The 23,282-nt window shown below is 38.1% G+C and overlaps 1 protein-coding gene across 4 annotated transcripts in view; it reads right to left on the minus strand.

Annotated features, from left to right (window-relative positions):
* The window catches only part of LOC311176955 (phosphatidylinositol 3-kinase regulatory subunit gamma), a gene marked incomplete at both ends in the record, with an annotated part of 95,162 nt that overhangs the window by 10,858 nt on the left and 61,022 nt on the right, over positions 1–23,282 (minus strand). For all 4 annotated transcript variants that reach the window (XM_084242615.1, XM_084242618.1, XM_084242617.1 and 1 more), the window contains 5 exons: positions 2,781–2,923; positions 6,367–6,492; positions 6,906–7,086; positions 18,534–18,632; positions 20,915–21,023. In XM_084242615.1, coding sequence (XP_084098741.1) covers positions 2,781–2,923; positions 6,367–6,492; positions 6,906–7,086; positions 18,534–18,632; positions 20,915–21,023 — 658 coding nt within the window. The remainder of the gene's footprint in view (positions 1–2,780; positions 2,924–6,366; positions 6,493–6,905; positions 7,087–18,533; positions 18,633–20,914; positions 21,024–23,282) is intronic.

A 23,282-nucleotide genomic window follows, 5' to 3' on the forward strand; every position in this document is an offset into this window, starting at 1 on the left:
CTAAAATAGGAACTAAGCAGAAGCATTCTATAGTGTGAGTATATTCTAAGTATCTTAAGTGTGGTGAACATCTGTTGGTTTTGCCTGGCCCTGTATCCATTCCCATTCTCTGGTAATAGCACCCCTGATGTTTGCTGTTGGTAAGGGTTCCCTGCCCCCATCTCAGATTCTTGGGTTGACATCCACACAATCACAATGAAAATATTCTATTCCATCCCATCCCTATCCTCAGGTCACAGTGACTGGATCAGAAATGAAACAATAATAATAATACCTGAACTGATCTAGTGAGAGTAAATTCTAGGACTTTTTCTAGAACTCTTGTAAACAAATTCTCTCCACTGTGATTGCTAAATTATGAATATGTCATTCCAGGGCCATGAATGAACAAATAAAGCTGTTTGTATAATATTTAACAGGTAGTACAATATAGCAGTTAAAAGCTATAGATTTGTAGTCAACCTGTCTCAAGTCTAAATCTCTGTCCTGCCACTTACTGTGTGGGTAGTTAAGTTTTAACTTAACTATGGGTAAAGTTTTAAGTTCTCTGTGCCTTCATTTCCTAATCTGCTAAAATAGGTACCTACAGTAGTACCTCACTTAGTTATTATAATTAAATATGGTAACACAGGTAAAAGACTAGAACAGTGCCTGGCATCCTCATAAACATTTGGTAGGTGATAGCTACAAGCCTTTCAGTTTTACCCTAAAACCTTTTAGGTAACAACTATCCACATTATTCATTTGTCACTCAATAACAATGATTTTATGTTACTATTATCATATGCTACTTTATCTACCTTTGCAACTAAACTATAAGTTTTTTCCTATTCATTAATAATAATTGCCATCTGGGCCTCCCCGGTGGCGCAGCAGTTGAGCGCTGGGTTGCGAAGCTGCCTGCAGCCTCTGCAGCGCCGGTTCGATCCCCGGCTGTTCCCCGGCCACCAGAGGAGGGTCCCACATGGCGTGCAGACCTCTCCTGCCACCCGCTGCTCCCCTTAGCAGTGTGCTTCGGTCCTTCTGCCTGCTTTGCTCCCCGCTCTGGCTCTGGTGAATTCTCTCACCCTCCCACACTTCTGACTGTACCCAGTGCTTGTATAAATAAATAAATAATTCTTTAAAAAATAAAAATAAAATAATAATTGCTATCTGGACCTCCCTGGTGGCACAAGGGGTTAAGATGCAACCTGTGAAACTGTCTGCAACCGCTGCAACACGAGTTCGATCCCCAGCCCCAGAGCTACCCACATGGAACAGCAGACCTCTCCTGACTCGCCCGCTGCTCCCCTCAGCAGTATTATTTCAGTCAGTCTGCCTGTTCTGTTCCCCACTCTGTCTCTGGTGAATCCTCTCACCCCCCCCCACACTTCTGGCCTGTACCCCAGTTCTTGTATGCATAAATAAATAAATATTTAAATAATAATAATAATTGCCATCTATTGAGACATCTGAAGACTAACTGCCATTTGTTGATACCATGTACCAAGTGTATGAGTGTACACACATATGAATAGGTAAATCCCTTAATTGTCTCAGCACTTCAACAAGATATTACCCATAATTTAAGAAACTCCAAAATCACACAGCTACTAAGTGGTAAATATGGAATTCAAGCCTAAGGTTTTAACCACTAGACTACATTGTCTCACAGCACTTAACCCTATACTTATGCACATAACTTAGAGCTAATATGAGAAATAATTTTGCTTTTCCCTGGCATAATTAATTTTTCTTTATTATCCACTTTTTCACTCCTCAAAACAGTTACCTGACTCAGTCTTCTAAAACTCCCTAAATTTGCTTTGATCCAGGCTTCCAATTCCTTTGAGTTGCCAGATTCAAGACTTTTCGTACTGATCACTTTCTCTGAGTAAACTTATTCTTAGCATCTACCCTCAACTATACACTTAATCTTCCCAAATCCTTTCTGTACCTTGAATTCCAAATCCAAATAACCAGCTGCCTGTCTCCTGGACAACTCCTTTTGGGTTTTCACAGGAACCTCAAACTCATTGGCTCCAATGTTGAACTCTCATCATGTACTTCCTATTTTGGTAAATAATTCATCTTTTAATCACTCATATCAGAAATCTAGGAGTAAATGCTGACTTCTCCCATGACTATCATGTGGTTAGGCATTAAGTCCTCAGTTTCCTATAAACTCCTTTTCCTGTCCTGTCATTGCTCTGGTTCAGGGCCTCATCATCTTTTTGCCTGATAACCACAAAGACTGCAGTGACCTGCAACAGTCAGGGTGATTCTTCCTGTCCATGGTCTTGTTCTACTCAATTTATTCTATCAAGTTGATTTTCAGTTCAACAAATATTCAGTGAGCATCCATTATGTGTTGTCAGGCACCATAATAGGTGCTGGAACTAGCAGGGAAAATAAGCCACAGTCTTTACTCTCAACAAACTCATAGTTTTAGTGGGTATGACATTCAGTAAATGTTACAGTAGGGATCAAGACAAGATGCTGTAGAGGTATAGACCAAAAAACCCCAAACCACTTTAGAGAATCAGGAGTGATTTTCTTGGAAAAGTCATATCTAAGCTGAGTCCTAAGTGATGAGTAGGAGTTAACAATTTAGGAGGATGGGGTGGGGGGAATGCAGAAGAGAGGAGGTTCAGTTTGGTGCCGTTTGCAGAAACAGTTAAGTGGTTCCATGCGGCATGACTATGAAGTTTGAGGAGATAAAAGCAGACAAAACAGAGATCATAAGGGAAGGAAAGAAATCTTGTCTCACTGGTGCACCTGGAGTTATTAGGTAGATTTACCGTTCAATTTCTTTTTCATTCCCCTCTCTGCGAAATCGCTCAATATATTCTTTGCTATGTTGTTCCTGTGTGTGACACTGCTCTTCAAATATTTTAATTGTTTCATTAAAAGCTTCAATTGCAGTTCTCTTCATCTGTATTTCCTATAGGAGAGGAAAAAGAAAGACAAATCTTATTATCTATTTTTGTAACCTTGATCTTAAAACAAACCATAATTGTAGTTACAATTCCATTTCAGACTGAATTAAAAGGCTAAAACCTTTACTGAATTCCTACCTCTATTACTTAATACAGAATACATTTGAACCCAAAAGAAAAGAAAAATACCTATTATCTGAAATATAGCTGAGAACCACTGGAAGACCACTTAGTTTGCTAAGAAATTTACCCTGAAAGCCTTGAAAACAAAGATAAACTCTGCCTTTATACCTACTGAAGTGCTGATCCCAAAAAGTGCTGAGGGAGCAGATGTAGCAGAAGAGTCCATGCACCAATGTGCAAAACTTATTTCTAGAACAATCCTGTAAAGTCTATTTATTCTTACTTTCATTTCTAAAGGATGCAGTTTTCCAAACAGATTCATCAGTAGATTAATCTGATCAGAAGCAGACAGCAGAAGAGGAAGAGTACCTGCTAAAATCAGATACACAAAGACCGCTAAGATGAAAAACCAAAAACTCCAGCAGGGTAAATCCAGCAGGGTAAGCCATTCAGCACCAGGATAAACAGTCCCATATATTTTGATGAGATATGAGACTATTAGTAAGAGAGTAGTATTTGAATCACAGTTTCCCTAAAATCTTCAGAGGTTAAATGTTATTCATTTTACTTTAGAAAGCCAAGATATACATATAAAGTTCTAGAAAGATTACTATCCTGAATGTTTACCACTTAAAAAGTTTTAGTCCTGATAGTATATAATTCTTCAACTACCCAGTACCGATTAATTTCAACAAATGATTATTGAGAATCCACTATCTGAAAAGTACCATGTGGTGATAAAGAGACTCATAAAATAGGGAGACTGCCCTTCAGGATTCAATATACACATGTGAAATAGATTCTAAACTATGATAAGGTTTGTTTTCATATCATGGTGAGGCAATCAAGGGGACCAAATTACTTACTGCTTTACAGAGGAGGCAACGTATGAACTAGGTCATAAAGACTGGGGCAGGGGAAGAAAATGGGAGATGTTCAGCAATCATTAATTGCTCAAAAGGGTGAGAACATAAAAGGATTAGCAGATAAGGGAGGCTAGAACTTTGTGATATTCCATATAGTTGAGGTTACATCATGTATATCAGATAGGATTATAAATTTATTGGAATGCCAATATCTAAATATTTAGCTATGGTTAGAGGACACAGTCAAGATGGCAACAATGTCTGGACTGGGTGCAGAGAAAGTACTTCCACTGGACAGCATCAATGGTGCTGCAGATGACAGTTCATGATGTTATAAATCGAGGTAAGAATGAGGACCTGGAAAGAGATGAGAAGGTGTTTCTGCGTGGGGAAGAAGTTGCTCAGTACGGTGGCATATATAAGGTTAGTCGAGAACCATGGAAGAAATATTCTCCATATCTGACGATCTCCCATATCTGAGATGGGCTTTGCTAGAATTGTTAAGTGCGGTTATGGCTGGGTTGTGAGGTCAGCAATGCTGGTGCTGAATGAGCAAAAGAGGGAGTAGTAGGAAGCAAACTAAGAAATACAAAAGGAGCTTAGATCATATAACATCCTATAGGCTACTGTTAGGGCTTTAGTTTTTACTGCATAAGATGGTGAGACACAAGAGGGTTTTGAGTAGAATTATATCTATCTTGTGTTTTAAAAAGTTCATTATAGCTGTTGGACTGAGATGAGACCATTCAAAGTGGGAGGGGTAAAAGTAGAAAGAACAGTTGGAAGACTATATTTATTTTTATTTTTATATAGCACTATATCAACAACTCTACCAGCCTTTGCCAGTGCACATGGAAAGTTTACCAAGATAAGGCAAGTGCTATGTCATCAGTCAATAAATTTCAAAAGAGTATATAATCTTAAAGAATATGTTAACCTACTACAACAAAAGTAAACCACAAATAAATAATATATCTGTGAAAGTCCCAAATATTTAGAAATTAAACAATGCATGTGCCAAAGAATAAATCACAAGGGAAACAAGATGATAATTTAAGCCAAATAATAAAAATACAGTATAACAAGACTTGTAAGATGTATTTTTAGTGTTACTTAGAAGGAAATTTGGGCCTCCCTGGTGGCGCTGGCAGTTAAGCGCCACACTGTGAAGCTGTCTGCAGCCTCTGCAGCGCGGGTTCAATCCCAGCCAGCCGGCGAGAATCCCACATGGCGAAGCAGACCTCTCCTGTCTTGCCCACTGCCCCCCTCAGCAGTGCATTTCGTCAGTCTGCCTGCTCTGTTCCCCACTCTGTCTCTGGTGAATCCTCTCACGCTCCCACGCATCTGGCCTATACCCTGGTTCTTGTATAAAAATAAAAATAAATCTTTAAAAAAATTTTAAAAATTTAAAATAAGAGGGAAATTTATGTTTTTCAATGGTTATATTAGAAATGTTTTAAAACTAATGAACAAAATTTCCATCTTAAGAAGCTATAAGATGAATAATTTGAAAGAAAGCAAGAGAAAGATTATAAAAACCCATGAAATACAAAAAAAACACTAGACAAAATTATTATCTACTAGAAAGGACTCAGGTTACTTTTACACTGAGAATTCACTTTAAATTTAATAGAATGAACTAATGTTACTGTAGTGTGGATTAATCAACATACACTAACGCAACTAATAAGGTGTTTAATGTATAATCTATGTTTCAAAAGAAGTACAGGAGATATCCAGTTACATATATTTTCCTTTTTTTTGAATATTTATTTTTCATGTAGAGGAACTGGGGTGTAAGCCAGAGGCTGGGGGGCAGGATTCACCAGAGACAGAGTGGGAAGCAGCACAGGTGGATTTACTGAAACACACTGCTAAGGGGTGCAGCAGGCGAGACAGCAAAGGTCCATTGCACCCCCCGGCGGGATCAATGGTGATAGCACTGAGATTTAACCCCTAGGCCATTAGGGAGGCCCCAACATGTATTTTCTTGGTCACTAATTCAAATACTTAAGTATATCCGTAACCAGTAAAAATGATTTATGAATGAGAAAGAGATTTATATGACCCAAGTCTCAAAAAGGCTGTTTAAAACATTAAGATAGGGCCTCCCTGGTGGCGTAGGGGGTTAAGTCTCAGTGCTATCACTGCTATAGTCTGAGTTCGATCCCCAGCCAGGGAACTAACCTACATATGGCACAGCAGACCTTTCCTGGCTTGCCAGCTGCTCTCCTCAGCAGTGTATTAAAGTGGATCTGTCTGTTCTCTCCCTACTCTGTCTCTGCTGAACCCTCTTACCCCCACACTTCTGGCCTGCACCCCAGTTCTTCTATGCAAAATAAATTAATAAAAATCTTTGAAACATTAAGATAGCTAAAGATTGATAGACAAATTATATAAAATCCAGTATAACTATAAAATTGCATACTTACTGGCCTACCCAACAAAAATATACTAACCTGGGATGTTCTGGTATATTCTTCATATAGCCTATCATACTCTTTGCTCTTTTCCTGATATTGACAGTGGTACTCTTGCAATTTTTTGCCTACTGCATCAATGTTATCTTCTTTTACCAACTGATCCTTTAATAAAAAACAGAAAAAATAAAGAAAATTAACAATTTGACTCATGAATTTTTCCACATGTATTTATTTTGAAATTATCTTTCTACTGTAGCTTTGAGCCACCGTATTAAGCATACAAAAGTACTAAATCTTTTTTATTAACACTAAGATCAATCTTTAGATAACATCAAAATAGTTACTTTATAAATTAAGAAATGAAGTATAAATAGGAAATATAAACAGAAATATTTTCATATAAGCTTAATAAATACATGCAATGAGCTGTTAAGGAACAGTTAGCCCAAAGTCCAAAAACATGTTAAACCTTAAGAACTTTTAAAATAGAAACATTTATTTTTTAACTGATAAGCTTGGTAAATTAGAATCAAATGATGTCGTTAAACAATGACTTGCTAAAGAGCTAATCATACCTGTTGGTATCTGGATACAGGGTACATCAACTTCACATCAAGTTTGGGATTGTACTGAGCAAGTGATTCATGATGATAGTGGTTAATGAGCTCCACCACAGAATTAAATGTCAGAGGATCAGAAAAGCCATATTTACCATCTCGATGATAGATCTTTATTAACTTATTATTGCCTCCTTTCCTGTGAACAACAAGACAACAACTGTAGATTTCCCCCCAAACTCTACTGAAGTATTGCTTTCATACTGAGATCTGAAAGCCTGGTATCATATTAATAAGCAAGTTTTACCAAGTTAATGAGGATAGAAGGGGTGAGAAGGCCTATATAGTTGTGCGTGTAAACATATATATATATATATATAATTTAAAACTATTTCTTTTGTCTATAAAATAAATATCTTGGTTTCTGAAGGTCTTGCCAGCTGACCTGCAGTACCAACAAATTTAGCAAAAGTAATCACTTAAGAAAAATAACTTATAGAAGTAAACTGTGTCTTTTGTTTTCTGAATAGATTTTCTAATTTGAATTTTACCAATTTTTTTCAGGAAGAATAAAGGCAACCTCTCTGGGAACATAGTGTAGGTAAGTCATCACGTGTGTTCGAAAGGAAGCAAAAGCCATCTCTCTACGAAGGGGGATGAGAAACATTTGTCTCTAAACAAATCACCTAGACACTCAAGGTTTTATTGTTAATATATAATTAATTCCTTGAATGATTTATAACTGAGTAATGTAGCACCTGACAATATTTTGTCTTTTATATTTGCTTGTAATTCTTGGAAGCAACTTTCTTTATGCCATCACAATATGTAAGTGAGTCAACTGTTTTATAAAGTATAGCCATTTATATTAGATGGATATAATCTTATGTTTGAATAGTTTAGAATATTTTTGATTATTGAGTCATATAGAGAGGTTCCTTTAAAAATAATTTATAACCAAAGCTTAAAATGGCAACATTTTTTTTAAATAATAAATTTTATTTTTATATTCCCCCATACAATTGCAAACGCCCCATTCTGACCCCAATCCTTCCCCTCCCGCCCAAAATGGCAACATTTTTTAAGTCCCTTAAAGTATAATCTAAAACCAGCAGATTGATTCATATCATAACAAAATATTGCATCATTCCCACTCAACTCTTTTTACAGCAGCATGAAGACTTAGCATGAAAAATACACCTTGCTACCTCTTTATACCATGCTGTCACTCATGAAAAAGGTGTGGAAGGTTAAACACAATAGGTCTGAATCTATGGATGGATTTAAATAACGCTTAGAAGGTCAGTATGTAGATGGATGAAGAACTTAAGTATATGGAATGGACTTAAGCAGAGTCCTAAACTAAGTGAGAGAGCTGACATAGCAATTATGTGGGGGAAAGTTTTTCAAGCAGAGAAAACAGCAAATGCAGAGTCCCTGAGGCAGAAGCACATTTAATATGTTCGAGGAACAGCAAGGACATCAGCGATGCTAGGGCTGAAAGAGCAAAAGGGAGTAGTAAAAAGCAAACTAAGAAATACAAAAGGAACTTAGCTCATATAACATCCTGTTGGCCACTGGTAAGGGCTTTGGTTTTTACTGCATAAGGTGGGGAAACAAGAGGGTTTTGAGCAGAATGATATCTATCTTGTGGTTTAAAAGTTCATTATAGCTTCTGGACTGAGAAGAGACCATGCAAAGTGGAGTAAAAGTAGAAAGATCGGATGGAAGATTAATTAAATAATCCAGGCAAGAGGTTACGGGCATCTTGGAAAAGAGGCATAGCAGTGGAGATAATAAGAGATCAGGGGATTCTGAATATGTTTTGAAGAGCTGGCAGGATGTGCTGATGGCTCGCATATGGGTATGAGAGAAAAAGACAAGATAAAGATGATTTAAGGTTTTTATCTTAAGCAATTAAAAGAACAGAATTCTTGGGCCTCCCTGGTGGCGCAGCGGTTGAGTGCTGGGTTAAGAAGCTGCCCGCGGCCTCTGTGGCGCTGGTTCGATCCCCGGCTGCTCCCCGGCCACCTGAGGAGGGTCCCACATGGCGCGCAGACCTCTCCTGCCGCCCGCTGCTCCCCTCAGCAGTGTACTTCGGTCCTTCTGCCTGCCCTGCTCCCCGCTCTGGCTCTGGTGAATTCTCTCACCCTCCCGCGCTTCTGACTGTACCCAGTGCATGTGTAAACAGAACAAACAAACAAAACAAATAAAGAAAGAAATAAACATGCCTCTATAAAAAAAAAAAAAAGAACAGAATTCTCACTTATTCACTTGATGAAATGAAGAAGGGTCTATAAAAGAATAAATTTAAAGGGGAAAATCATTTTGATTTTAGACATGTTGAGATGCTTAGCAAATATCCAAGTGAAGATGATGACCTACCAACCTACTTGAAGAGTCTAAAGTTCAGGAGAAAGGTTTGGGCAAGAAATCTAAAATCAGGAGTTGTCAGTCTACAGATGTTATTTAAAGATAAGTATAGCTGAATAAGAGGTGAGAACCAAGGTCTAAATTCTGGGACATACCAATGTTTACTGGTCAGGGGATAAGAATCAGCAAAGGAAATCAAGAAAGAACAATTAATGAAGTAAGAGAACTAAGAGCATGGTACCCTAAAAAACTATTTTTACACAAGCATTTCAACAAAAATGGAAGTAATCAATGGGTTCAAGATCTTGGGAACTGACAAAGAAGAGATCACTATGGGATCCTGACTAAATGGTTTCAGTGGAATGGTAAGGATGGGAGGCTAACTGGAATGGATTAAAGAGAATTAAAAAAAAAAAAAGAGGAAGAAGAAATGCCTATAGACAACTGTCTAGGGAAATAATGCTGCAAATGGGAGCAGAGAAATAGAGAAGTAACTGGAAAGAGATATAGGCCTGGATCTCAGTAGAGAAACAAAAACTGTTAAAAGAAAGGACAATCCCTGACCAGGGAGCTAACCCAAATATGGGGCAGTGGATCTCTCCTATATTGCCCGCTGTTCCCCTCACCAGTATATTTCCATAGATCCACCTGTTCTGCTCCCCACTCTGTTTCTGGCAGATCTTCTCATCCCCTGCACCTCAAGACTACATGCCAGTTCTTCTATGCAAAAATAAAGAAAGAAAAGAAAGGATAGATAGTGCCTAGATGATATCCCTGAGTGGATTAGAAGGATGGGTTGGGATACAGGACACAAGCAGAGAGGTAGAACCTGGACAAGAAAATGAATAATCATTCACTGGAATAGGAAAGAGGCAGAGTATTTACATTCAGATAAATATGTGGATAACCATGACATTTGGAACAAAAGGGAGTTAGATATCATCTCACTGTTTGCATGCGCTCAGGAAGCAACTTTTTAAAGTTGCTTTAAGGGCCTCCCCGGTGGCACAGCGGTTGAGCGCTGGGTTGCGAAGCTGCCCGCGGCCTCTGCAGTGCCGGTTCGATCCCTGGCTGCTCCCCGGCCACTGGACGAGGGTCCCGCATGGCGCGCAGACCTCTCCTGCCGCCCGCTGCTCCCCTCAGCAGTGTACTTCGGTCCTTCTGCCTGCTCTGCTCCCCTCTCTGGCGCTGGTGAATTCTTTCACCCTCCCACGCTTCTGACTGTGCCCAGTGCTTGAATAAATAAATAAATAAATAAATAAATCTTAAAGTTGCTTTAAGTTAAAGGGGGGAAGAAGAGTTGTTGATGTAAGAGGAAAAAAAAAAAAACATGAAATTGTCATCTAAGAAAGTGGAAGGGCAATGGTTTGTGGAAATGCAGTTAAGCTGGGCAGTACTAAAAGGCCCACTTATGATTAATAGTCAGAAATTTAAAGTATGACTGGTATGTGTGGTATATTTTTCTTCACATTTAACAGCGCAAGTATAGACAATAGATGAAAAGTTCAATTTAACAAGTGTTGGGATATACTTAGGTGGCTACTCAAGAGAAAGGAGCAAGTTTGTTGAGTATATATTCACAGGGGTAATTTAATAATGGATCAAGGACTCTAAAGCAGAGAAAAAGGAAAATGAAGACATGATGGAACTGACGAACAGTTAATTTTTAATTATAGTCTCTCTCTCTCTTACTATAATCTTTCTGAACAGAAGAATCATGCTATTCCTTTTGCTATCCTAGCACCTGTCCCAATGCCTAGCATACAGCATATTCCTAAAGATTTGTTAACTATCCAGATTTTCTTCAATGAATACTATTTACTGATTTTTTAAAGAATTATTTATTTATGCATACAAGAACTGGGGTACAGGCCAGAGGTGCAGGGGTGAGAGGATTCACCAGAGACAGAGTGGGGAACAGAACAGACAAACTGATTGAGATACACTGCTGAAGGGAGCAGCAGGTGAGACAGGAGACGTCTACTACGCCATGTGGGTCAGCTCATGCTGCTGTGGCTGCAGACAGCTTCAAAGTGCTGCGACTTGGGCCTCCCTGGTGATACAAGGGGTTAAGATGCAACCTATGGGGACCTCCCCGGTGGCGCAGAGGTTGAGTGCTGGGTTGTGAAGCTGCCCGCAGCCTCTGCAGCGCCAGTTCAATCCCCGGCTGCTCCCCGGCCACTGGAGGAGGGTCCCACATGGCGCGCAGACCTCTCCTGCCGCCCGCTGCTCCCCTCAGCAGTGTACTTCGGTCCTTCTGCCTGCTCTGCTCCCTGCTCTGGCTCTGGTGAATTCTCTCACCCTCCCGCGCTTCTGACTGTACCCAGTGCTTGTATAAATAAATAATTAAAAAAAAAAAAAAAAGATGCAACCTATGAAGCTATCCGCAGCCACTGCAGCATGAATTCGATCCCCGACCAGGGAGCAACCCACATGGCGCAGCAGACCTCTCCTGACTTGCCCGCTGCTCCTCTCTGCAATATATTTCAGTCAGTCTCCTGTTCTGCTCCCCATTCTGTCTCTGGTGAATCCTCTCATCCCCCACACCTCTGGCCTGTACCCCAGTTCTTGTATACATAAATAAATAAATCTTAAAAAAAAAAAAAGTGCTGCAACTTAACCCCTTGAGCCACCAGGGAGGCCCTATTTACTGATTTTTTTTTTAAAGATTTATTTATTTATGCATACAAGTACTGGGGTACAGGCCAGAGGTGTGTGTGTGGGGGAAGTGAGAGGATTCACCAGGGACAGAGTGGGGAACAGAACAGGCAGACTGAAATACACTGTTAAGGGGAGCAGTGTGCGAGTCAGGAGAGGTCTGCTGCGCCATGTGGGTTGCTCCCAGCCAGGGATCAAACTCGTGCTGCAGTGGCTGGTGATAGCTTCATAGGTTGTGTTTTAACCCCTTGCACCATTAGAGGGGCCCCCTAATTACTGATTTTTTAAATCATTATTGAATTGACTTACTTCTTCACCCACATACTCTCTAAAGTCTGATTTTATAATCATTCCTTTCATTTGAGGGTTGCCAATGACTTAGCAAATTCAATCCCTTCCCCCTCTGTCTACCTCAGGCTCCAAAATCAGTGTCCTTGCATCTTCTGTTCCCTCTCCCTGGAACACTTTTCTGGTTAGCTCTTTTTAATCTTTCTGTTTTCAGACATCACATCCTCAAGGAGACCCTCCTCAACTACCTTACATTTTCTTTCTTCACATTCCCTATCATAAAACCTTATGTATTCCCTAGACAGTACTTCATAACACTGATCTCATTTCTTTTTCAGATGTTTATTTTGTCTCCCTGCCTTCACTCATGACATGTTATCATTTCCTTTTCCTAGTACAGTTCTGAAAATATTGTAGGAACTCAAGAAATATTAAATGATAATTAAATCCTATCTAGATTATCATTAACTCTCAATTCATATAGCCTTCTAATGCTTTACTAGTGTCTATCCATATTTATTCTTTGTGTTCAAATAATCTAATCATATAACTTCCCTGCTGAAAAAAATGCAATGGTTTCCCCTAACAACCTATACTATTAAATACAAACTCCAAATTTCAGAATTCAAGGTCCTTTTCAACATGACCCTCTTTCAACCTTCTATCCCCTACCTTTTTCTTTTTTGCAGACTTTACCTTTAACCAAATGGGGCTGCATTTCAGAATGTTTCTACAGTTTTTGGCCTCCATATCTTTGTTCCTCTTGTTACCAAATCCTGCACCCTCCTCTCCCACTTTTTATATATCCAAACCTATTCCCTTCTTCAACATAAATTGCAATGCTATTTCTTCCTTGATATAGACAGCTTTCTATATCATCTCAATAAGCTATCCATTTTCCTCCTTTGAGCCCCCAAAGCACAGTTTGAACTTCTTGTGTCATTTCAGTTTAAGTCAAAGCACTTTTCTTATATACCCCTTGCCCTTACTAGACTATGTGTTCCTTAAGACAAAAGTTTTAACTCATACTTAGGTTCTTTGCAGTCACTAGTACTGAGCACTGTGAATTTCTTAAATTGAATTAAGGCTATCACTTTTCTGCATGGCAAAATCTATGAAGGTGCAGCTTGATTGTCATTTCCTCTGAGAAACTTTCTCATTATTTTTCACCTATTTATTCCTTCCTTCTTTCAGATACTTACTGAATATCTCTGTCATGTCAGACCTTGTACTAGATACATGAAAACTTTAAAACATTCTCATCAATGCCCAGGAAGTGTTACATAACAAATGTAGTACATACTTACAATAGAATATTAATCAGCTTTAAAAAGAAATTCTGACGTATGCTATAGTATAGATGAACCCCAGAAACAATATTCCACATGAAATCAGCCAGACACAAAAAGATAAATATTGTATGATTCTACTTACATGAGGCACCCAGAATAGTCAAATAGTCTTTCACAGAGACAGAAAGTAGAACAGTGATTACCAGGGATTGGAAGAAAGGAAGAAAAGGAAGAACTCTAATATAACACTTAGCATACTGCATGAGGTATAATACATATGTGTCTCAACTATCCATCATTACACATTTGAATTGTGAACTCTTAAGGGTAAAACCAAGTCTTTTTTTTTTTTTAAAAGATTTATTTATTTATTTATACAAGCACTGGGTACAGTCAGAAGTGCGGGAGGGTGAGAGAATTCACCAGAGCCAGAGCGGGGAGCATAGCAGGCAGAAGGACCGAAGAGTACACTGCCGAGGGGAGCAGTGGGCGGCAGGAGAGGTCTGCATGCCATGTGGGACCCTCCTCCGGAGGCTGGGGAGCAGCCGGGGATCGAACCAGCGCTGCAGAGGCTGCAGGCAGCTTCGCAACCCAGCGCTCAACCGCTGCGCCACCGGGGAGGCCCTAAAACCAAGTCTTATTCACGTACATGCCCCTGGTACTAGTACAAATTCCAGGACAAAGATAATCCTCTGAACTCTATAGTTGCACAATAATACTATAGGAAGGTATAGTATAGCATCAAAAGGAAGATACTAGCTTCCTACAACTGAAAGATCAAATGGAAAACCATCTGAAAAATGCTATCAGGAAATTCTCACATCTGGAGAAATCCAGCTGAACCATGGACTATTAAAGATCCCTGCCAGCTACAGATCACAGTGATCCTAGAGTAGGAGTCAGTGAGTAGAACCCCTGCTGGCCTTTGTTCCTAAAAAACATGGCAACTTCAAGTAAATTAACTAAGGATTTGGACTATTACATAACTTTGTTGATAAAGTAGCCTTGCGGTTTAAGGATTGACTCCCATTTTAAAAGGAGTTCTAGTGAGGGTAGAATGCTATCAAACAGCATCACATCCTACAGAGAAACCTTTTGTGAAAAGACAAGTCAATCTATGTGGCAAACTTCATTGTTGCCTTACTTTAAAAAATTGCAGGCACCTCCCCAACCTTCAACAACTACCAACCTCATTAGTCAACAGCCATCAACATCAAGACAATATCCTCCACCAGTAAAGACTACAACTTACTGAAGGCTCAGGTAATGATTAACATTTTTTAACAATAAAGTATTTCTTTAATTAAGGTATGTACATTTTTTAGCCATAATGCTATTGCACATTTAATAGACTGCCATATAGTTTAACTATAAACTTTATGTGCACTGGGAAACCAAAAAAATTTGTGTGACTCATTTTATTTCAATATTCACTTAATTGCTGTAGTCTGTAACCAAATCAGCAATATCTCCAAAGTGTGCATCTAGTCTAGACACTGCGATATAGCAATGATTGTTTACAAGTCTCTAATCTCAGAGAATTTATTCTAATGGTTTGAGATAGACAAGGTGGTAGAGGAGAAAATACTAAATAGTTAGTTTCCATGTAGAGAAGTAAATTGAGGCAACACTGAACGGCTACTGTTGATTGAGTGGTTAAAGAACACCTGAAGAGGTAAGCATACATGCAGCGATCTGAATGACAAAAAAGGAACCAATTATGCAAAGATCAGAAAGAATAAACAGCTATTGCGGAACAGCTGATGAAACAGCTATTACAATGGCTGTAAGGCAGGAATAACTTGTCTGAGATAAAGAATTGAGGGATTGAATGTAATGGGGAGAGTGGAAACAGATGAGGGAATAAGTAGACTGAGACCTACATCTTGAGGTCAAATAGAGTAAGTGAAATAAAATCCAAATTCTTTACCTTATGTGCAGTAGGGAAGATCTGAAGAGTTCTAAATAAAGGAGCAAGCAGACTCAGATCTTAAAATGATCTGGGTGCTGTGCAGAAAATGGTCAAGAGAGGTAGGGAAAATTAGAAGTTAGAAGACACTGCGAGGTCTGATAGAAGGTGACAACAAAGGAGCAAGCGAAACAGGGGAGGGAAGAGCACAGGGACTATGGTGATGGTTCAAGGTGATATGGTAGTATGGGGACTACACCTGAAGGGAGAAATCAAAAACTGTACAAAAGGGCCTCCCTGGTGGTGCAGTGGTTGAGCGCTGGGTTGCGAAGCTGCCCACGGTCTCTGCAGCGCCGGTTCCATCCCCAGCCACCGGGCGAGGGTCCCACATGGAGCGCAGACCTCTCCTACCGCCCGCTGCTCCCCTCAGCAGTGTACTTCGTCACTCTGCCTGTTCTCTCCACTCTGGTCTAGTGAATTCTCTCACCCTCCTGCGCCTCTGACTGTACCCAATGCTTGTATAAATAAATAAATAAATCTTAAAAAAAAAAAAAAGGAAAAAAAACTGTACGAAAAATAAACAATGTAAGAAAATAAAGTTTAATCAATTTTTTTTTAAAAAAAAGAGCAATCAAATGGTAGTGAATTAGATCTGGATGGTAGAGATGAGTGAAGAGATTTCAAATATAGATTTGGAGTAGAGTTAGTAGGACTTGTTTAGTGATGGATGGGATGTGGGGGTGAGAGAAATAGAGGAAAAGGATGTGTGGCTTGAGTAACTGTAGAGATGGTGATTCCATTTCAAAAAAAAAAAAGTAAAGACTAGAAGATAAACAGTTTGGATAGGGGTAGTTGGATGAGGATTCAAGAATTCCTCTTTGGCCTTGTTAAAATTAGCATGCCCCTAGTTATCCAAGTGACAAAGTCAAGCAGGCAACTGGCTGTATGCACCTGGAGTTCTAGAGGTCAGAGCTGGAGATGAGATTTATGAATCATTATCACTTAGATATTAAAGTCGCAGAATAGGGGCCTCCCCTCGTGGTGCAGGCAGTTGAGCGCAGCACTGTGAAGCTGTCCTCAGCGCCGGTTCGATCCTGGCTGGCTGGCGGGGGTCCCACATGGCGCCGCAGACCTCTCCTGTCTCGCCCACTGCTCCCCTCATTTTTTTGTCAGTCTGCCTGTTCTGTTCCCCACTCTGTCTCTGGTGAATCCTCTCACCCTCCTGCGCATCTGGCCTGTATCCCGATTCTTGTATGAAAAAATAAATAAATCTTTAAAAAAATAAATAAAGTCGCAGGATAGGACAAACTCATCTTGGAAGAATGAATACAGAAAAGAGAAGGAGGCCCAATCTGAACCCTGGACAAATTAACATTTAGATATTGAACAAAGAAACGTCCTAGAATTAAGAAGAGTGTGTTTTTTTTTAAAGATTTATTTATTTATGCATACAAGAACTGGGGTACAGTCCAGAGATGTGGGGGGAGGGATGAGAGGATTTATCAGAGACAGAGTGGGGAACAGAACAGGCAGATTGATTGAAGTACACTGCTGAGGGGAGCAGCAGGCAATACAGGAGAGGTCTGCGGCACCATGTGGGTTTCTTCCTGGCCCGCCGGGGATCAAACTTGTGCTGCAGAGGCTGCGGATTGCTTCATAGTGCGGTGCTTAACCCCTTGCACCACCAGGGAGGCCCCCAAGAAGAGTGTGGTTTTATAGAAATCAAAAAAATAAGTTGTTTCTAGGAAAAAGTGTCTATGACCAATGATGTTAATAGGTCGGGTAAGGTAAGAGAGAAGTGGTCATTAGTTTTAACAGTCTCTGTTGAGTGGCAGAGACAGAAGGCTGAATGACTAGAAACAGACAAAAAACTGTATTGAACGAATCAATGTAGAATGTATAAGTCCAAAGATATTAATTTTTAATATTTTTTAAAGATTTATTTTATTTATGTATACAAGAGCTGGGGTATACACCAGATGTGCAGGGGGTTGAGAGAATTCACCAGAGACAGAGTGGGGAGCAGAACAGGCGGATTATCTGAAATACACTGCTGAGGAGAGCTGCAGGCGAGACAGGAAAGGTCTGCTGCTCCCTGTAGGTAGCTCTGTAGTTGGGGATCAAACTCATGCTGCAGTGGCTGCTGATAACTTCACAGTACTGAGACTTAACTCCTTGTGCCACCAGGAGGCCCTTAATTTTTAATATCTTTAACAGAAACTGATATAATGACTCCAAATTTCTAGCATAAATGTGGAAAGACAGCAAAAAGCCAGATAAATCTGGATTGGAAAATATCCTCTGAAACTTACTAGCTATGTGTCTCTAGGCAAGTTTCTTAATTGGGTTAAGTTTCAGTTGCTTTCACTTAGAAAATGGAAATAATAAAAACTGTACCTCATAAGTTTATTGTGAGAAATAAATAAGATACTGCACAATGAGTTGTCATTGTTCATTATTATTATTTTCTTTAGATAATACCACTTTAAAATCACAAGATTTTATTATATTAGACTATTTAAATTGTTGAAATTAAATGTGGAAATCTCAAACAGCTTCCCTAATCTTTCTACATGTATGCCTCATCTCTGAAAATGTAAAAAGTAATCTACCACTTACGAGAATCTAATATGCCCATATAAACAGCATAACAGAATTGCTTTATCTTCTACAATCCTCATCAACCTAAGTTATGTTGAGTTTTACTTTCTGAAGTCTGCATTGAGAAAAACAATATATTAGATGGATATATATAATTATAGATACATATGGATATAATATATATAATGTAGAGTTATTATAGATTCCCACATATTAATAACCATAGGTTATATCCATAACCTCTCTGTTACTCATAAGGTCAACAGTATAACTTTAACTTCCTAACACACTTGGGGATTTTAGCCTTCTCATCTTATTGCTACATAAAAATAAAAATTGTTGTCAATTTTATACAAGACATTTAAATATTTAATACACAAAAAATAATTAACCAAACAACTCAAAACTATGTATCTAAATTAAGTAGATATGAAAAGATATCTTTAAAGATTTAAATAAAACACAAATATTTGTATACTGAAATATTATGCTAATAGAACACTAGCCATGATGAAAAATACTCACCGTAGTGTCAAAGTATAATCTCCTTGCATTTTTGTTGAGGCATCTCTGACCAAAAAGGTACCATCTGGCATGTCCCGTAATTTGTCATTTACCTCCTCCCTAAAGAACAGAATTATAGAAAAATGGAAATAAAGAAGTGTCCATTGTTCTTTTCACACATTGTGAGTAAAGCTACTTAGGAGATGAGTAATATCTAAGATTATAGAATCATGGGAGCCTGCAGAAGTCATATAGTTTCTACCCTAGGTATGTTTTTTTCTGTTTTGATAATGCATTCTAAGGAAGAAGTAATTGCTTTTCAAACTTCTAGATTTCAACTATATGCATTTTAAGGAATATAATGCATTCTAAGGAAGTATAATGCATTCTAAGGAAGAACTATTTGCTTTTCAAACTTCTAGATTTCAACTATCTATATGGGATAGTGCTCCTATTAAACTTTAGGGCATCCATAGGCAAATGTGAGTTTATAGTTTCAGGAAAAACTAGCAATTGTTTAGAAAGAAGGTTAAATTTAAGAAACAGTGGCAACTATGCCTGAGTAGAGAGGTAAAAATTTACTAAGTTTATAACCTTTCAATACAATGTTCTCTTTTTTTTTTTTTTTAAAGATTTATTTATTTTATTTATACAAGCACCGGGTACAGTCAGAAGTGCGGGAGGGTGAGAGAATTCACCAGAGCTAGAGTGGGGAGCAGAGCAGGCAGAAGGGGCCGAAGTACACTGCTGAGGGGAGCAGCGGGCAGCAGGAGAGGTCTGCGCACCATGTGGGACCCTCCTCCGGTGGCCGGGGAGCAGCTGGGGATCAAACCGGCGTCGCAGAGGGTGCGGGCAGCTTCTCAACCCAGCGCTCAACCGCTGAGCCACTGGGGAGGCCCTCAATACAATGTTCTCTTAATTTGAATTTATACTGCTGACAAATTCCTTCTGCAGAGTTGGCTTAGGACTTTAAGTAAAAACAACACAACACTCAAAGGAAATGTCAGGACATAAAAGATGTTGGAATTAAAGATATCTTAAACTATAAATTAGATGGTATTTAAATATAATAATCTTATCACACAATGCTAAAATATATTTTTCTGATCAATTTTAATATATTATCATCTTAAAAAATTAAACACAGAATTATCATAAATTAATAATGCTACTTCTGGGTACATACCCAAAAAAAGTGGAAGCAGGGACTCAGACAAATATTTATATAGCAATGTTCATAACAGCATTATTCACAATAGGCAAATTCTGAAAACAATCCAATGTTCATCAAAGTCAAATGTCCAGATGAATAAATAAATTAAAATTTTGTGTGTGTATATATATGTATATATACTCCATTATATATATTATACATATAATATATATAATGGAGTATTATTTAGCCTTAAATAGGAAAGACATTTTGACACATGCTGCAACATGGATAAACCCTGAAGACATTATGCTAAGTGAAATAAGCCATCACAAAAGGGAAAATACTGTTATGATTTTACTTATATGAGAGTTGTCCAATGCATAGAAATATAAAGTAGAATGGAGGTTGCCAGAAACTGGGAGAATATGAGGAAAGGGGAATTAGTGGATTAATGAATATTTAATGAGTACAGCTTCACTTTGGGAAGATGAAATAGTTCAGAGATGGCTAGCAGTATTATCTAAGTAACAAGGGGGAATATACTTTCTGCAATTGAACTGTATATACATTTAAAGATGGTTAAAATGATAAGAAAAAAAGGAAGTGCCAATTTGGTAATGGAGGAGAACAGACAAGAAAAAAGGAAGAACAAACATATTGAATATATCATCAACCTGGAACCTGAGCTGGCAGAAATAGATAGTCTTATAGGAACAAGAAAGCACAATATTAAAATTAAATATGTGTGTGTATCTCCTTCCCTAGATTCAAATTTTTCCAAAACCACATTTTACCCAAAAAAGCTATATGGCATAGAGTCCAGTTTCTCAAAATGATGCATGGGAAGGGTGCATCAAAATTGCCAAGGGATGTTGTTTAATAGATTCCTAGGTCCTACTCCAATTGATTATTGTGCATGCAAAAATTGTGGAACCATTATCTTAGAGAAGGGTAAGGAAAATTAAGTACCTATAATCTATCCTAAAACACATGTAACTATACTAAATGTTTACATTTCATTTATTCAGAAATTTATCCTCAGTATAGTATTAAAAGTCATAGCCACTCCCATTAATTTGAAGATTTCCTTTGTGGGAAGAAAAGCATTTAGAAACTTTTAGAATGTTCTCATATATTTTTATAATGGTAATCCTTAATGACAATTAGTGGGGCATTAAAATATTTTAACTACTAATTCTCAAAATATTTTAAAATATATATTCAATTATAGTAACATTCTAGTTACCTTGAAATATCCCCCCAATACCATTCTGCATCCTGAAGAGAAACAGAACTGTCCTTCATCCCATTTGTAATGGCTGGAGTCATTGGCTTAGGTGGCTTTGGTGGAAGAGCTAGAAAAGAAATTAGTATTATTTTATAGATGTAAATTATGTTTTCTAATTTGTAAATTGTAAATGTTTTCTAATATGTAAATTGTTTTCTAATTTCCTCAGTGAGGAACAGCTCATTAATCAATGTATATTAAGATTCAAATAATTATAAGTCAAATTGTTATTTTATGATAAATGTTAAACATCACACAAATGACCCCTTTTTGGAACTCTACCAACAACTGCCTGAAAAGTAAAAATTTCAAGTCATTTAAGCTTTTTTCCTTCTTATAAAATACTGATTTTTAATTCTGAAAAAATGTCTAAGAAAACTTCATTGTCTCTCAAAAGACAAGGTTAAGGCCACTCACAAACATTTTAGTCCAAAATTATTAAGAGGTCAGTATAGGTATGATAGCCAAGAGTTGGTGTCAGAACCCAAAGCAGATAAGGAAACACTATGACCATAGAGGAGGCAGCAGCTTGAGCAGGGTGAGGAGGGGATTCTCATGGGGACAGCCAGGCATGGGGTGCTGAAGCTAAGTAATAAGGGCTGTATAAGTAATATCACAGAGTAATGGATTCCAAGCCAATAAGGACACAGTCCTCAATGTGAGCACCCCAATGCAGTGGGCAAAACTAGTAAGGGTGAAAAGTGTTTCAACTTGGGCAGGAGATGGAAGGTGACAGGGGAAATGCAGTAATTAGCTGTAAGAAAGTACAGACATGAGTCAAACAAGTAATAACTATTAAAAATATTGAGGGCTAGTTTCTCATAGTCTAAAATGGAAGTTACAAACATGGAAAAGTTTCTTTTTGCTGATGCTATTCTGCTGCCATCAGGCTCTGTCCTGTCATCTCTTTGAGACCGAAATTGTAGAATGGTGATTCGGGAGTGATATTTGAGGTTGATATGGAGATTCCTAAGCAATCTATGACTATTAAGACCATACTAGAAGATTTGGAAATGTATGATGACAGAGATGATGACCCAAGACCATACTGGAAGACGTAGAAATGTATGATGAAGGAGATCATGATCCAGATGTTAATGCAGTTTTTTTACTAAGTTCACTCAATGGGAGGACACCCACTACAAGGATGACCCTCATCCTGAGGATGAGTACAAAGAAAAGTAAATAGATGACCACCTGCTTTACCAAGGAACACTTTTAAACTAATTCTGGCTACAAAATACTCAGACACCAAAGACTTGCTTGATGTTTCATACAAGATTATTGCCACTATCATCAAGGGGAAAACTGAGGAAATTTCTAAGACCTTCAATATAAAAATCACTTCACTGAGTAAGAGGTAGCCCAGGTACACAAAGAGAATCAGTAGTGTAAAGAGAAGTGAAATTCTGTGTCTGACTGTAAAACTATAAAGATTGTTCTAAATACCAGTTGCACTGCTCTATAATTATTAATGTTAACACAAATACAGCAGCAAATCAATTATATCAGCAGTTCATTCCATGTGTTTGAAATTAGATTCCAGACCTATGACTTGAGTTTCTTCTAGTACGATCAAAAGTTTGTTTTTTCTTTGTTTTCAATAAAAATGAACTACGGGTTCTCTAAAGAAAGTGACATTTTAGTTTTTTCCTGGTTTTGTAAAGCAGTTCTGCCTCGTTTATTGTTCAGTTAACTTTAATGGCCTTTTAAAAGTTATCATTGTAAATAAAAGCAACTTTCAAAAAGTTTTCTAAAATAAAAAATATATATGGAAAATAAGTGAAAAGAATGAACCATCTGGTTTGGACTGAATTGCAGCTATTGATGTGAACTAATACATTTCAATAAGTAGACAGATGTAAATGTACATATAAGAAATACAATTATTCCCTATCTCTGTGCCCTGAAAGGTCCTGGCATCTGCAGTACCACAATATGCACACCTAGGACCAAAGTCTTGGTTCTAATGTGATTCTCTATTAAAAGAAATGAAGGCTCTTTGGAGAAATGGTTGATTCCAGAGAAGTACCAAATTGACCTGGAACTGATGTTGTGCCAAATAGTTAGCGCTCCAAGAATGAGGGGCTATGACAAACGAACAATGAAGCTAAAGGGGCGCCCGCTACCAAATCAGGAACAATCAGAGCATTAATATAATAATAGTATGGAAATATAAGTCATTAAACAAAATAGGAATCTCTGTGTTTGTGCAGATAAAAATAACTTAATGAAAAACTGAAAGATTAATGAGAAAGAGGACTTATATAATCTCACAGGGCCTTCCCACAAAGTGCTTATTAATCACAAAAGCAAAAAGACTAAT

This window comes from Talpa europaea (genome assembly GCF_964194135.1).
Source record: "Talpa europaea genome assembly, chromosome: 9".
In the NCBI taxonomy this organism is placed as follows: Eukaryota; Metazoa; Chordata; class Mammalia; order Eulipotyphla; family Talpidae; genus Talpa; species Talpa europaea.